This window comes from Anolis carolinensis, chromosome 5 (genome assembly GCF_035594765.1).
Source record: "Anolis carolinensis isolate JA03-04 chromosome 5, rAnoCar3.1.pri, whole genome shotgun sequence".
NCBI lineage: Eukaryota > Metazoa > Chordata > Lepidosauria > Squamata > Dactyloidae > Anolis > Anolis carolinensis.
Window position 1 is genome coordinate 12,402,559 of NC_085845.1, and position 16,255 is coordinate 12,418,813.

Consider the following 16,255-nt stretch of genomic DNA (forward strand, 5'->3'; position numbering starts at 1 on the left):
CTGTCCTAACGTTTTGTAAGACATGAGCTTGCCTCCCTCTTTCAATATGTTCAGGCATTAAGTTACAGCCATGACTGGCAATCTGTGAACAGCATGAGCCACAGAGATAAGTGCAGAGTGACCATCTGTCTGCAGAAGGGTCTGCCTAGTTTAATTTTAAGTAAATTTTTCTTATACCTCACAGAGCAGTAAATATAACCAGCAGAAATCAGTAAAGAAATATTAGTATTGACCTAATTGGTCAGCAATGTATTCCGCCCTACAGAAGAATGGTGTAGTGGTTCAACTGTTGGAACATAAGACCCTGGAGACCAGGTTTTTAATCTCCACTAGGCCACAGAAACCTACATTGGACAAGTAACATTCTCTCATCTCAGAAGGAAGGCAAAGCGGAAATCCTCACTGAACAAATCTTGTAAAAAAAAAAACCATGATAGATTCACTTTAGGGTTGCCATGAATTAAAAATGATTTGAAGGCACACTACAATAAATATCCAGTCTTGGACAGGTAACAGAAGTAATCTTTCCATCTCTGATCTTACTTCATGCAAATTTAAATGCTCCCTTGAAATGTACAAATATGAAAATCCTATACAACTTTACCCGAGTAAGCTTCATTCTGAACAGCCAAACACAGAATTGTTCCATTAGGACTGCAATTATACGCAAACATGACTAGGAATAAGTTCCTTTCAGCTCAGTAATTCTTCTAAGGACATACATAAGAGAGTTGCTCCAGGTAGACGTACTCTGGATTCTTTGTGTTGTTAATAACATTTTAATTGTATTTTCATTCTGCCTTTCCCGCAGCAACTAAAGATTTTAATCCTCAAAACAACCTTATGAGCTAGTCTAGACTAGTGATAGGTTTAACATATGTTGATTCATTCAAGGCAGCAAAAACTGTGTGGACAGGTCAAACAAGCCTGTCCGTATCTTCCGCCACCCCAACTTTGATTGTCATCTCTGTGACTATGTGCTGTAAATTGCAAAAGGAGAAGTGATTAATGGAAGTGTGTACATATTTAGTTTTCCACCATGAATGACATATTAATCTCTTGCTTTCAGAACGTACAGGATATTGTCTTCACTAAGACAGCAGTAAAAATTGTTTCTGTATTGTTATTGTACCTAAAATATATTATTTAATTTAAATGTACATGCCACAAGTATGTCACTCACACTCATGCACATACAGTAGAGTCTCACTTATCCAAGCCTCGCTTATCCAAGCCTCTGGATAATCCAAGCCATTTTTGTAGACAATGTTTTCTATATATCATGATATTTTGGTGCTAAATTCATAAATACAGTAATTACTACTTAGCATTACTGCATATTGAACTACTTTTTCTGTCAAATTAGTTGTATAACATGATGTTTTAGTGCTTAATTTGTAAAATCATAACCTAATTTGATGTTTAATAGGCTTTTCCTTAATCCCTCCTATTATCCAAGATATTCGCTTATCCAAGCTTCTGCCGGCCCGTTTAGCTTGGATAAGTGAGACTCTACTGTATATCAGTAGCAGTTAATAATCAATATCCACCATTACTCCTTTTCATTAAAGCAATTATGTTCTGATTACAAGTGATTACCTTGTAAAATATCATTTCCATAAATTCCAATTCCCTAAAACATCTTACCACTATTAGTGCACACTCATATATCCACGCCCACAAAGTAATAATCTATGAGGCACTGAAAATACAGATCTTGTGGGGTGCAGAAAAACAAAGAATGATCTGACATTGAGCTGTATTCAAGAACTATTAATCTAACAATAGTAAAATCCTAGTTTTCATATTCAGATAGGAAACACTGAGCTTATAGGGTTTTTCCACCTCTTTATAATGGACACTGAGACTGTAAAGATATCAGGAAATTCTATAATATATAGATTATATCCAGTCCACAGTGTGTCTACAAGGATGAAAATAGGCAGAAATGCACTAATACAGGGCACAGTTAAAAAATCAGCAACACTTAAATTGCTATTTCCCATTAATTTCCCCAAATTCAAGCATCTCATTTGGGGCTTGTTTGTATAGATCACAGACCTTGAGGGGCCTTTTAATCAGGATCCTGAAACAATTTTGTGCTTGCTGTTTCATCCACCTATAATCAACTACACCGACTTGAAGCAGCAGCCATGGAGCAGTTTATAGAATAAGATGTGATCACCTAGGATGCTTATGAATGCATAAATCTGAAATCACAAAGGACGCTTGTGAATTCCTAAATCTGTTATCAAATAAACAATATCAGGACTGAAGCAACATAAAGGCTGAGATACTGCATCACCAGACATAACTATAATGACGTAGCTCCGTTGCCATAGTTACCCCTGATGTCAGACCTTCCTACCTTTTCAACCTGGTTTCCAAGGTGCTATAATTTCTGGCACTGGAAAATGACACCTGCAGTGCACTTCTGATTGTGGGGCTTGTTGAAAACAGGTAGCTGGAAAGACTAATTCTGCCACAACTGCTGCTTTCAACGTGCCCCAGACTATCAAGATCATTTCCCAGTTGCCCAAATCTGCAGCCCTTCAGAAACAGTTGAGTTCGAGCATGGCTAAGATGAAAAGGTAAGTTCTGGGGATCAAGCTTTGTCATTTACAACCATAAGCATGAGTCCTCAAGCAGCTAAATCCAGCTTACTATCTTGTTGCTAAGAATATGCCAGCCAAAGGCTTCTCTCAAATGGATTTGTGTGAACACAACAAACACATCACATAAATCAATTGTTGTTGACTTGCTAAGGAAAAAGTAGCAGCATAGCTGAGATCTGAACTAAGCAAGTAATGTTATTTTAATTGTAATAATCCTTCCCACACCTTTTTTAACAGCCACCGCAAAAAAATATTATGATATCCAGAGCAACAAAGGGTGTCAGGAATTATGTGACTGACAGTTTTTACCACCTGAAGCAAAATCTATGCCTATGAACTTAATTTGCTAACATTCAACTTATTTTACTACCCTCTGTTTGCTCTGCTTTTCAAAACATTGACTTCTGTCTCCTAGTAGGAAAAGACTGTTGTTTCTGTTGGAAGTTTCATGTGCACGGATGGTGTCATACATATACAGCCAAAAATTCAAAGACTTAAAAGAATGTACCATTTTATTTTGAAAACTGCAATGTCTTTTTATCATGATAGGACAGAATTTACTGATGTGTTGCTGAACCCCATTGAGCTATTTCCACAAGCTGCCAGCAGTGGGTTTGTGAAGATAATGCAGCAAAAGGCAGCTGTGTTTCATTTCCGGGTCACCAATGAGAAACGCGAACAAAGAAAAAAAAATACATTGCCAAATCCCTCTTGAAAAATGCTAGTGAGCTGGCTTCAGTTATACCTGTGTATTGCAAAAATAAAAAACAACTCTCCCTTGAAGTTGACTCAGTGAAGGAAAATACTATGGACAATAACATTGCCAAGTGGCAGTCAGTACCTGTCCCAGCTGTCATTAAAGTGGAGTGTGGTACATGACATGAGACACATATCAGCTTTGCCTCATAGCAGTCATTCTAGTATGAATCCAGACAAAATCCCACAGGATTTGGAGAAGCAGATAGATCTAAACCAGCTATGTCAGATGTTTCATTGTTTTGAAATAAAGAGGAGCTTTTGAAGCATTACACCATTTACTATTGTCATTTTCCTCTGTGCTAAATTACATCTTATTAACCACAATAAAACATCTTTTAAACTCTGACACTGGTATGTTTTAAATAGAGTATCAGGGTATTTGGAGCAGCAGTAATTTCAGATAAATAAGTACTTCCACAAATTCCAGTTACTATTAAAATTACCAAGGTTCATGTTTCAGATGGTGAACTTAATACTCAGCTTTATCTCGTTCATTCCTGGTACTGAGTTGGGAGGGGAATTTCTAAGTAAAAACAAAGAACTCCAAATACACACTTTTGTTGCTAGTGCTATTGATGTTTTAGAATTCAACTGATTCCTCTATAGTAATGAAGTAAAACAGCATTTTTAGACATAAGCTTAGGTTACATTGCACTAACTGAAAGTACATCCATTTTACATATTCTTGTCATAATGCTTTGAAATGATGAACAGTAATACCCTTCTCCCAAAATCTATTTAAGCTGAAATAAGGCTTGTAGACTTCTCTAAGTAGCAAATGTACCCATACCTTCATGGGTAGGTTCAGGGTCAGGTGTAAGAGAGATGTCGTCCAGTTCTCGTAAACAGAGCCACTCTCCATCCATAGATACACGAAATTTGCAAAGATATATTGTCTCCATGGCAGCCTGTGTGATCTTGTCTGTGGTAGGAGTTGGCATATCGCTTGGAGGCGTCAGAGCAGACATGATGACTCAGCTGGTACAACAATAAAATCAAAATGTAAAAAAAACCCTAAAATGGAAAAATATTTCTGAAAAGAATACCAGTACTCGATCAGAAGAGATTTGCTCAGGATCAAAAAAACTGCACTGGTTCAGGAGAAAAGCAAGGCACAGGATGCAAGAGAGGGGTATATACCCCTTCTCTTCTGTAATCTCTTCCTCTGTCTTCTTCCGCAATACACTCTCCTTTCTTCAAAAGGACTTGAAGCAGTTAATCCTGAATAACCATTGCAAATGTGGCCTCTGCATCAGAAAAATAGCTCTTTTTGATGTTTCCTTTAAAAAAGCTTCTTTTGGTGGAAAAAACCTCAAAGATGGTGAAATATATAGAAGAAGCAGTATCCAGAACTGGTGAAATCTACCACTGTCTCTTTCTTTCTCTCTCCCCACTTCAGATGAGCCAAGCCAGCGAGTGATAATAGGATTGGTTGTGCGCAGTAAGCAGGGTGTTGACCAAAATGGCTGACTAATGAACTGAGCTGAAAATTCAGACTCATGTGACCAGATTTCTCTGAGCGTAGGGCAAGCAATTCCCAGGATGCTTTATAGATGCTGCTGATGCAGGGAGAGTAATTAAGCTGATCTTGCTCTCAGCATCCACAGCTCTCTTTTCAGACTCTGCTAGTCAATCTGAGATCGCAGACATAATACAATGCATGCCTTTCTGCTCAGCTAGTCTCATGTCACAAAGAGATATAAAACATGTTTGTGAGCACTCTAAAGTGTGAGTTAGACGCATATGAGCATGGGAGTTCAATACCAAATAAAGCACAAATTTCACTATTTAGCAAAGATTTGGATGTAACTGCTCTGCAATGCCTTGTACCCCACCCCCTGCCATCCTAATTCCAGTGAATTGATTAGCTTCACAATTTAATATTAACGATAGAAGAAGAAAAAAGACTGTTTCTTACCTCATCCTTTGCTTATACAAAAGCTTATTATGTCTGATAATAAAATGTATAATCCTTATTTAATTATAGAGACTACAATATATTGTTTTAAAAATCTCAATTTTACTGTATATCTATTAGTAAAACTCTAGCAAGAGCATCACTTCCATCTGTAATTCAATATGAACAAGACACTAATTTATCAATTATACATTTTCACTCGTTTTCACTTCTTGAAGATTATTTATGACACTAAGGAGTGGCTGACTACAGTGATCTTTAATACCTAGTGCTCTTAAGAAAGCATGAAACATGAGCCAAACAGGGAATTAGTCTTGGGTGTATATTAATGATTAACCACCTCCATACTAAGAAGAACAGATGGACAATAACAAGAAATCCATTTCAGTCAAGGTTATATAGAAGTCAGTCCTGGATCCTGCATGAAATCATTATTAAGAATTTGCTCAAAGAAATGGACTATGCTTTATTAGATAAAAACATGGAAAATTGTAAACCTTTCAAACCCAGGGAGTTTAATAAAGAGATGGTCTACAAAAAATTAAATTAAGAAATATTTGATACTATGCAGTTTTTCTTTTTCTTTGGTCAGTGCTTAATTTTAGCTATTTAATTCAATAGTAGTAATAAATGGATGTCAACATAGTAGTTACAAAAGCAGCAGTTGTGAAACTAGAGGATCCTCCATGGATGAAACTTAAATTCTTTTCGAAATAGGTAAGTGGACAATAATGGCATATCATACACAGTTTGTTGGGTATGCTTACATTAGTGAGTATGTTAGTGTCCTAGAATAATGTGTTGCATGAGCACGAAAACCAGAGGGACATATTGTTAGATTTTAGCCTGTTCTTGTAAGCCGCGCCGAGCCCTAGGGGAGTGGCGGCATATAAATTTGAATAATAAATAAATAACTCACAGAGCTTAAACTGAAACAGGAAATTTTGGTTGTTATGTAACAAGTTGTAATGTGTCTTTCAGGCTTATTTGATAATTAAGAGTGTGGTCTTGAGAACAAATTTCACATCCTAAGAAGTGTATCTGGTATCACTTATAATAAATGAGGGGTGGTCAGAGTATGGTTATTGAGGCACCTCTGTGAGTTAACATATATTGGAAAATAAATTCTTGATTTTTATGCTTGAAAATAAAGTACCTTAGATATTGCAGTAGTTTGGCCTTCAAGATTTGAAAATGAAGTCAAAGAAGTAAGGAATATACATTCATATGCTGTTTTCTGAAATGCTTAGTGCTTTGAGTTCAGAAGATGGGGAACTCCCGAGGCACTGGTTAGCACACACAGCTAGGTTTTGTTAGAAAAGAAAACTCTTTCAGCCCTTTTGGATTTTCAAATAGCAGTACTCAGGAGATGTTGAGCTACTGAATTGAATTGCCTCTCCATATGGATGTCCATGACAGGCATGATTATTTTGGCTTCCACTAAAGCTTCTATGAATGTAATGGTTGCAGTAGATGGGTATACAACTCCTTGGAAAAGTGATATTCAATATTCTGGAAATTTTCAGTCTATCTGATTTCATTTCTAGAATGTTTTCCTAAACACTAATTTCCCTGTGATTCAGGGAGTCACTATCCTGGCTTTTGTTATATTATTTCAGCTTTCAAAGGCCTTTCCTGCAGCTCCGCATTATCTGCCACTCAGTAGTGTTCCCTGGCATCATTTTCAGCAGAGTAGTTGATATTAAACTAGTATATTTGATCAAGTATTCTGACTGACAATTGGATAAGGACATTGATCACTACTGTGATTCTTTTTTATGTATACTTCTTAATCTTACACTGGTATTATAACCTTAATTGATTGTAGTACTGTATTCTCTTCATCTCTAGTCATCCATTTTGAAGTTTGCAGTAATATCCTGAATGTAGTTGGAGTCTGGGCTGTTTTGTTATGGACACTGAGGATAGATTTTCTTCTTCAAAAGAAATAGTTCTTATTGGCTGAAGTGTTTGAATTAAGACAATTTAAAATTATATTGATTATTCAACCTTGGTTTATAGATCTTAGCCTCCCTACTGTGTAACTGTTAGACACCACTGTCACATGTTTCTTATCTCTTACATATGCAGAATTTTACTTTCTACCCTATATCACTGGCCATGGCCTTCCAAAGGAATAGCACTCAGTTTCAGCAATGCATTTCTCATATATAAAATATGTACAGTATATCTAATATTTACAAAGCATCTTTAAATGCTAAGCATCTTTTAAAGTTGTTAGGATTGCCTGGATATTATATAAAAGCTATGAAGGAGGAACATAGGTTATAAGTGTAAAATAAAGGCCTATACAAGAGGAGTCAATTATTGAAAGGAATGCTAGAAAATATCTATTATAAATTATTGAAAAAACTGGTTGGTATGCATGGCTTATAAGCAGAAAGGAGAACTACAGTGGAATTAATATGGAACACATTCTACATTTTTGTTGTGTCAAACAGTTATGCTTATATAGACAATACACAATAATAAAACTATGCTTAATAAAAGCTATGGTCTCTCCTGTTGTTTCTAAAATAAATTCAACTACCTCTTCAGACCATACAGCTACCAAGTATTCGCTGTGCAGAATTATTTGCCATAGCAGATCACAAACTAATTATCAGAAAATACACACAATGAAAGGTTGCTGGGTATGATTAGTAATATGAGTCCTGAACTACTACTGTCTGCATACAGTATCCCTGATCTTTATTCATGTCCTTATTTACTTTTAGGGCTTTAATTGCTTTTAGGAGGTCTAGACTTCTCTTTCCCTGCTGTACCATCCTGACTGTCTCTTCTTTTAGATCTAATCCCACAGAAGGTTAAGACTTAATCCAATTGATAGCCCAATGAGAAGTGACTAACTAAATCAATGGGAACTTGTTAAGTCATAAATTCCACTGAGTCTTTTCTCATTGGAACTAAAAACTGGCATGCAAAGATGAAGACTGGGAATCATGAGGCCCTTCAGATGATGTTGGACTGCAACTCCAAGCATTCCTGGCAATAATATACTGTGTCCAGGTTGGTTCAACAAGTGCTCTGCTATGACTGATTTCTCTGGTTGTGTTAGTCTACAGTGCCTTTCATGTTCTTTGACTCGTGTTTGGGCACTGCGTTTGGTGGTCCCTATGTAGACTTGTCCACAGCTGCATGGTATACGGTAGACTCCTGCAGAGGTGAGAGGATCCCTCTTGTCCTTCGCTGACCATAGCATTTGTTGGGATTTTCTTTGTGGGTCTGTAGATAGTTTGTAGGTTGTGTTTCTTTATCAGTTTGCCTATGCGGTCAGTGGTTCTCTTGATGTATGGTAAGAACACCTTTCCTCTGGGTGGATCTTTGTCTTTACTCTCCTGGCTCTACAGGCCAATGGATACTCCACTATGAACATCAGAAGAGCTGTAAGGCCAAGAGCAAGTCAGGAGAGTAGAGACAAAGATTCACCCAGAGGAAAGGCCATGAAAGCCTTCGACAACACATTATGACATTAGGTTAAGTTGTCTGTTGTAGTGTGAGTGTTACATGTATCTATATTAATATCAATAAAAAGAGTTTTAAAAAGATACTAAGGCCAATTTTGTGACATGGATAAAAAGTATCCATAACAATGGTCAGCAATCATGAAAGGCTACACAGGCCGAAAAACTTACAGTAACCCAGTGATTCTGGCCATGAAAGCCTTCGACAACACATGAAAGGCTGGTTACAGATGCTCATAAAAAGAACCCTCCAGCCCACACACCATATTATCCCACACTATTTAACAACCTAGCACCACAGCTATAATATGACATTGCAAAGCTTTATAAGGTTACCAAATTCAAGCATTACTTCTATCTCCTTTCACTCCAAAGAGAGCAATTAACACTCTGCCTCAGTTTTGCTTTCTGCTTAACATAGATAAGTACCTGACTCACAAAGACTTGGCGAAGATTAGCATTACAGTCCTTTAACTGTTATGAATTCATAAGCAATGAAGTGTTTATGCCACTGGACAGGTTAAACTAGTACATCAAGAGTGTGATTAACCTCTGGTATGTACAGAGACCATTCATAATTAATCCCAGTTCACTTCTATGCTCAAGTCAAAGCACATACCTTCAAAATTGTACATGGCTCTGGTTTCTCTTCAGATCGTATAACTCTTTCACCTTTTAACAAAATTGTACATGGCTCGAGAAGTTCTTTTCTGTATGCCCATCCCCATTAAAACAGAGATAACAACCAAGGTGGCAGTGGCATCTTGTCTGTGGAATGGCATCCACAAGAGAGATTTTCTGTGGATGCATTTTAGCAGATTTTTCAAGTGGTCTCTATTTATTTATTTACAGTACAGTAGAGTCTCACTTATCCAACACTCGCTTATCCAACGTTCTGGATTATCCAATGCATTTTTGTAGTCAATGTTTTCAATATATCGTGATATTTTGGTGCTAAATGTGTAAATACAGTAATTACTACTTAGCATTACTGCATATTGAACTACCTTTTCTGTCAAATTTGTTGTAAAACATGATGTTTTGGTGCTTAATTTGTAAAATCATAACCTATTTTGATGTTTAATAGGCATTTCCTTAATCCCTCCTTATTATCCAACATATTCGCTTATCCAACGTTCTGCTTGCCCGTTTATGTTGGATAAGTGAGACTCTACTGTATTTATATTCCGCCCTTCTCACCCCGAAGGGGACTGAGAGTGGATCACAATGTACATATACATGGCAAACATTCAGTGCCATATGACATACAGACAAAGACACAGAGGCAATTGAACATTTTCCAGCTTCCGGCTACATGAGGGTATGCTCGATTCCAGCCACATCCTCCACTGTGACACCGAGTTCTTGATGGATTACTTCCTAATTCTTCCGCATGTAGCTGAACGATTTTTATGGTGTGTCGTAAATTAATTAAATTAGCCTCCCCGCATAAGCAGTACCTAAATTTCCTATTTGATAGATGCAACTATCTTTCGGGTTGCTTACGTCAACAACAAGCTAGGCTATTTTTAATGGTCGGGCGCTCAATCCGACCCGGGCTAGCTTCAAACTCATGACCTCTCAGTCAATAGTGATTTACTGCAGATGACTACTAACCAGCTGCGCCACAACCCGGCCCTTATCTAGACTATTCAAAATGTTTTTGTCTACTTATACAATACATACTGGCCTGGTTGTTTTGTTTCACATTGTTTCACATGTAGACATCACTAGTTTTGAATAAAAGATTTGCTGAAACATCTTGAACTGCTCTTCTTTTCTTGGTGCAGGAAGCTATCCCTATTGTCTCTGTGCCACTTCTGCCTCTTATTCCATTTTTTTTCCTTTAAAGAAGTAACACCCAAGAACACATCTACTCAGTTAACTGGAATTACCTGCAGTGCTCCTTTTATCAATCTGTTCTTGCATACATACTCCTATAATAATACCAACACTTCTGTCCTGCCTTCTTCTTCTGACCTATTTTAACACTGTGCACAGGAGAGATAATGTGAAAAGACTGTAACACTTGGAAGATGTGTTGGAAAGCCTAAACAAAGCATGGGCAAAGGTATTTTGGACTTCAACTCCCACAATTCCTAACAGCCACCCTTTCTTCATAAGAGCTGTAGGGAATAGTAATTCTGTTACCAGGCTATCAGACATGGGAGGCCACCAATTATCCCCCCACCCTCTACCCACCCCCATATCAGGGACTGGCACCATATTTGTGCCATTGGCTAAAGCTGTTTTTCTTTCGTAGAAACCCGGCAGCATCACTCATCAATCAGTGTTTTGAGGGAAGGCACAGATCTTGGGACCACCATTTTGAGGAACGATTATTTAGAGAATCATCACTACATCTGAACAGAAATTATATCATTCGATAACACTAAACATCAAAATAAAATCTCTGTAAGAGTAAGGAACTGCTTTTTGCACAAGAACTTCTATTAAGCACCTTCTGCTATGAAGGTAATACCAAGTTAAAACCAAATCCAGTTAAAAACCAAGCTCTTTCACAATCAAGACTAGTAGAACTTCAACACCATGTGATTAGCATACAGTTTTCCCTGTTCCGATTCCAGCAACTGAAGAGATACAAAGTACGAGGGCTATCTAGAAAGTAGATTACCTTTTGGAATTAAAAATGAACAAAGTATAGGAAAAAAACATTTAGCATATGCAGTTGAAAGCCACACCAGTACTTATCATAGCGATGAATGAGCTGGGCAACTCCTTCCCCACAAACAGCCGGTCACCCCTTCCCGCAACTGTGCATCGTCACCAAAACGCTGCATTGCCAGCCACCACCCCCCCCCCCCCCATTGTTGGAAACAAATGGTAGTCGCTCGGTGCAAGGTCCGGACTGCACGGCAGATGAGGAAACAACTCCCACCCAAAAGACTTCTTGTGTGCGACCCGCCATGTGGGGCCAGGCATCCCCATGAAACAGCAAAATCTCCACGCTCAACTTTCGCCCACACTCATACTGGATCGCTCTTCTAAGGTTTTGCAAAGTTTGGCAATACCTTTCTGAGTTTATCGTCATGCCTCGTTCCAGGAGGTCCGCAAGAAGCACACCTTTCCTGTCCCAAAAAAAACGGTTGCCATAACCTTCCTTGCCGACATTGTTTGCAAGCATCTGCAAAACCTTAGAAGAGCGATCCAGGACGAGCATAGGGTTTTGTGGGGAAGGAGTTGCCAAACTCATTCATCGTTATAAGTGCCTAGATTTGAATGGCGACTATGTTGAGAAGTGGTATTTGGGTGTGGCTTTCAACTAAATATTTTCTCCTATAATTTGTTCATTTTTAATTCCAAAACGTAATCTACTTTCTGGATAACCCTCGTATTACGGAAAGAGATAATCCCTTCTAATAATTTTTCATCAAAATCTTACCAGTGTTGCTTCAGTCTTCAGAACAAAATAAGATTGAACACACAATCTTCGCTTCAAAGCAAGACTCAACAGTACTTCTAATTGATCATCTGCCCTATCTCATGTTTCACATCATCCGAACTGAAACAGTCAAGACAATCACTAGTTTGTTCTTCAACACCAAGGATGAAACTACCAATCAAACTGTATTTTATACTATGCTGGTGTTTGAAATCTTGTACAAAGCAATTACCATGCTGAAGAAAAGCTAAGACCTTCTTTCCCCTATTATATATGAAAACAATAAGCCTTTTGTTGACAAGAAGAAAATCTACTGTAAGGGGAAGGTGGTCATTTTAGAGAAAAAGAAAAGATGCCCTCCACATATATAGCTGCTAGCTGAGGCACACTTTTTGAGGGAGCAAGTGCCACGAATTTACTTATGAGTGAAAATACAAAGGATAAGAGCTGTAGAATCTCCATACTATAGCAGTTTTATGTTTATTTTTAGTTTGCATTGATGATAACAAGCTCAGTGGCTGTTTTAGGCTGATAGGTGATGAGTAGATTTTATAAATAAGATTACAGGTAATAGAGGGGATGACAGGATCTTGAACTGAAAGCAAAAGAGGGAGAATCAGACAGAGAACCAGTGAGCATTATCCCCACCCTTAAAAGCTGATGGGGGAGCAAAGTAGGAAGACTGAAAGAAAGAAAGGCCCTAAATGTTAACATGGGGAGGTTTTCTTCCCTGAAATATACAGTATCTAATGTCTAATAAAACAGAAAATTGATAGACACACACACATCTATGCAAACCTCTGTATGCCTGTGTCTGAATGGATGTCTGTTATATGTATGTGTTGTATACACATGCATGCATATATAACACTAGTATCCACATGAATATGTATGGATGGAAACACACAAGTATATGCCTATAAGTTCTGTGAGTACGCCTGGATGGGTATGTGTAATACACACATATTACGATATTTACTCAAGTCTAATGCTCACCTTTTTTGGCTAAATTACATTGTTAAAAGTGAGGTGTGCATTAAATCTGATGACGAACTAGAATCATGCACCTAAAGCCACCTGCTCTGTTGGGCAAGAGACTGGGAACAGAGGGAAAGGCAGTGGTGACCATGAAAAGGTTGGTGAGAAACCGGTGAGAAACTCAAAAAGGCAGGTGGAGGCACCAGGTGGAGAGGCATAGCTTCTCACCAGCATATCCTTTTTTGTAATGCACACCTTCAAAATTGAGGTGCACATTACATCCGATGGCACATTATACTCAAGTAAATACAAGTATATGCATACACCTGCATATATAGAACGAATTTCTATATATAGAACGAATTTCTATATACGGTATACATGTACAGTCAGCCCACAAGTTACGAACAAACAAGAATTGGTGATAAAGCTTCAGTGAAGACACCTTTTCCCCATGATAAATCTTCTAGCAGTTAATTTCCCTTCCTTCCTAGGAGTAATTTCTCTCACTTCCTGTCATTCTCATCCCTGTTCTTAACTGTCAGCCATTTGTAAGTCAGATGTTTGCAATTTTGGGGACTGCAAGGATATATCAATTCTGTATCTGTGTTTGGTGCACATTTTTGATATATATTTATGTAATTTCTTATATATATTTTATGTCAAGATGCTTTGACTTTGTTGTACCCTACGTCAAGATGTTAGGGGCAAGTGGCAAATGAAATTTTGTACTATTATTACCTGTGTGTATATGCATGCCTATAAATGGGTGTGGATGTGGATACAGATATCTACACCTGCACTCATGAGCAAAAGTCTGTGTGTATATATACCATATGTGTGTGTGTGTGTGTGTGTGTGTGTGTATGAATATATGCGATAGGCCGGGTTGTGGCGCAGAATGGTTAGTAGCCAGCTGCAACAAATCACTCTGACCAAGAAGTCATGAGTTCGAGGCCAGCCTGTGCCTCTGTCTCTGTTCTATGTTATGGCATTGAATGTTTGCCTTATATGTGTGCAATGTGATCCGCCCTGAGTCCCCTTCGGGGTGAGAAGGGCAGAATAGAAATACTGTAAATAAATAAATAAATAAATAAATAGTCCCTGATTACAAACATCCAATTTACAAACAACTCACAGAAGTGAGACAACAGGAGAGAAATCTACCCCTTGGAAGGGAAATTCAACCCTGGAAGAGTTAACATGGGGAAAAGATGTCTCCACGGAAACTTTCTCACCAATTCTTATTTCCACAACAAGCCACATTTTTCAAAATCAAATTATCACAGGGACAAAAAGTGAGGCGAAATCTTCTGAACAGGGGTACAAACAGTAAAACAAGGTGTGTTAACCCTTCTCTCTCTCTCTCTCTAAATATATGTATAGAGAGAGAGGGAGCGCGCACATTGGTTGGAGTTTCACTTAAAAATGTACCTGTTCTGACTTACAGACAAATTCAACTTATGAACAAATCGACAAAACCTATCTTGTTCCTAACTTGGGGAACTGCCTGTATATATACACGTGTATACATGTGTGTATGTGTATACTGTGTACGTATCTATACAGGGTGTATATATGTTTATTTATTTACAGCATTTATCTTCCCCATCTCACCCCAAAGGGGACACAGGGTGGATCATAGAACATACATATGCGGCAAACATGTAGTTTATACACAGACAAGACAAACAATTGTACATAGATAGCAGTATACAAGCTGTTTCCATCTTCAGCATCTTGGAGGCTTGTGCTCGGGGGGGGGGGGGCTGCTGTCCTCGATCTTCATGCTGAAGAGCTTTGTGTGTGTGCATATAAATGTACATGTGTGTTTATATGTGGGTGTGCATATATGTATGTGCATATACATGTGTGTGTGTATAAATGTATGTGTGTATAGTAAAGGTATCCCCTGATGTTAAGTCTAGTTGTGTCTAACTCTGGGGGTTAGTACTCATCTCCATTTCTAAGCCGAAGAGCCGGTATTGTCCGTGGACATCTCCAAGGTCATGTGACCGGCATGGCTGCATGGAGCATTGTTACCTTCCCACCAGAGTGGTACCTATTAATCTACTCACATTTGCATGTTTTCGAACTGCTAGATTGGCAGAAGCTGGGGCGAACAGCAGGTGCTCACCCCGCTCCCAGGATTCAAACCATCAACCTCTCGGTCAGCAAGTTCAACAGCTCAGCAGTTTAATCTGCTGAGCCACCGGGGAGCTCCAATGTGCATATATGTATGTGAGTGTATGTGTGCGTGCGTATAAATACATATGTGTATGTGTATATACGGGTATATACAGTAGTCTCACTTATCCAACATTCACTTATCCAACGTTCTGGATTATCCAACGCAATCTGCCTTTTAGTAGTCAATGTTTTGTAGTTAATGTTTTCAATACATTGTGATATTTTGGTGCTAAATTCGTAAATACAGTAATTACTACATAGAATTACTGCGTATTGAAGTACTTTTTCTGTCAAATTTGTTGTATAACATGATGTGTTGGTGCTTAATTTGTAAAATCATAACCCAATTTGATGTTTAATAGGCTTTTCCTTAATCCCTCCTTATTTTCCAACATATTAGCTTATCCAATGTTCTGGCGGCCCGTTTATGTTGGATAAGTGACTCTACTGTATATAGATATACACACACATATTTATTATTTATTTATTAGCAACATTTATATCCTGCCCTTCTCACCCCGAAGGGGGCTCAGGGTGGTTTACAAGTATATATACATACAATCTATATATATAAAAGAGTGATGGCATCACGGCGATTCACAAAACAACAAAAGTACAGGCCCCCCAACCTCAAAATTTGACAACACAACCCATCATCCACGCCTCAAGGTTGATACAACAAAAAGAAAAGAAAAATAAAGTCCTAATTAGAGGGAGAGCAATATTTTTTTTTATCCAATTGCTGCCAGTTTAGAGGGCTAATATCTGCCCACTTGGTTGCCTAGCAACCAAGGGACAGCCAGGTTTCAGTTAGGGGACAGGCAGACTTAGGCCTCACTTAGGCTTCTTCCACAGATTATCTAATTTGCACTGGATTATATGGCAGTGTAGACTCAAGGCCCTTCCA

At 38.2% G+C, this 16,255-nt stretch overlaps 1 protein-coding gene and 1 long non-coding RNA gene across 9 annotated transcripts in view; one reads left to right on the plus strand and one right to left on the minus strand.

Moving 5' to 3' along the window:
• The window catches only part of rufy3 (RUN and FYVE domain containing 3), a 73,193-nt gene that overhangs the window by 53,480 nt on the left and 3,458 nt on the right, over positions 1-16,255 (minus strand). The window contains exon 1 of one of the 8 annotated variants that reach the window (XM_008112163.3): positions 4,165-4,868. The exons of 4 other annotated variants lie outside the window; for them this stretch is intronic. In XM_008112163.3, coding sequence (XP_008110370.2) covers positions 4,165-4,342 — 178 coding nt within the window. In that variant the 5' untranslated portion in view covers positions 4,343-4,868. Of the gene's footprint in view, positions 1-4,164; positions 4,869-16,255 lie in introns of those variants that run through there. 3 more of the 8 variants (XM_008112164.3, XM_008112167.3, XM_008112168.3) reach the window with 3 other exon arrangements.
• On the plus strand, positions 2,401-3,398 carry LOC134299183 (uncharacterized). The gene is made up of 2 exons (XR_010006341.1): positions 2,401-2,591; positions 3,165-3,398. It is a non-coding gene; the product is annotated as an uncharacterized LOC134299183 (long non-coding RNA).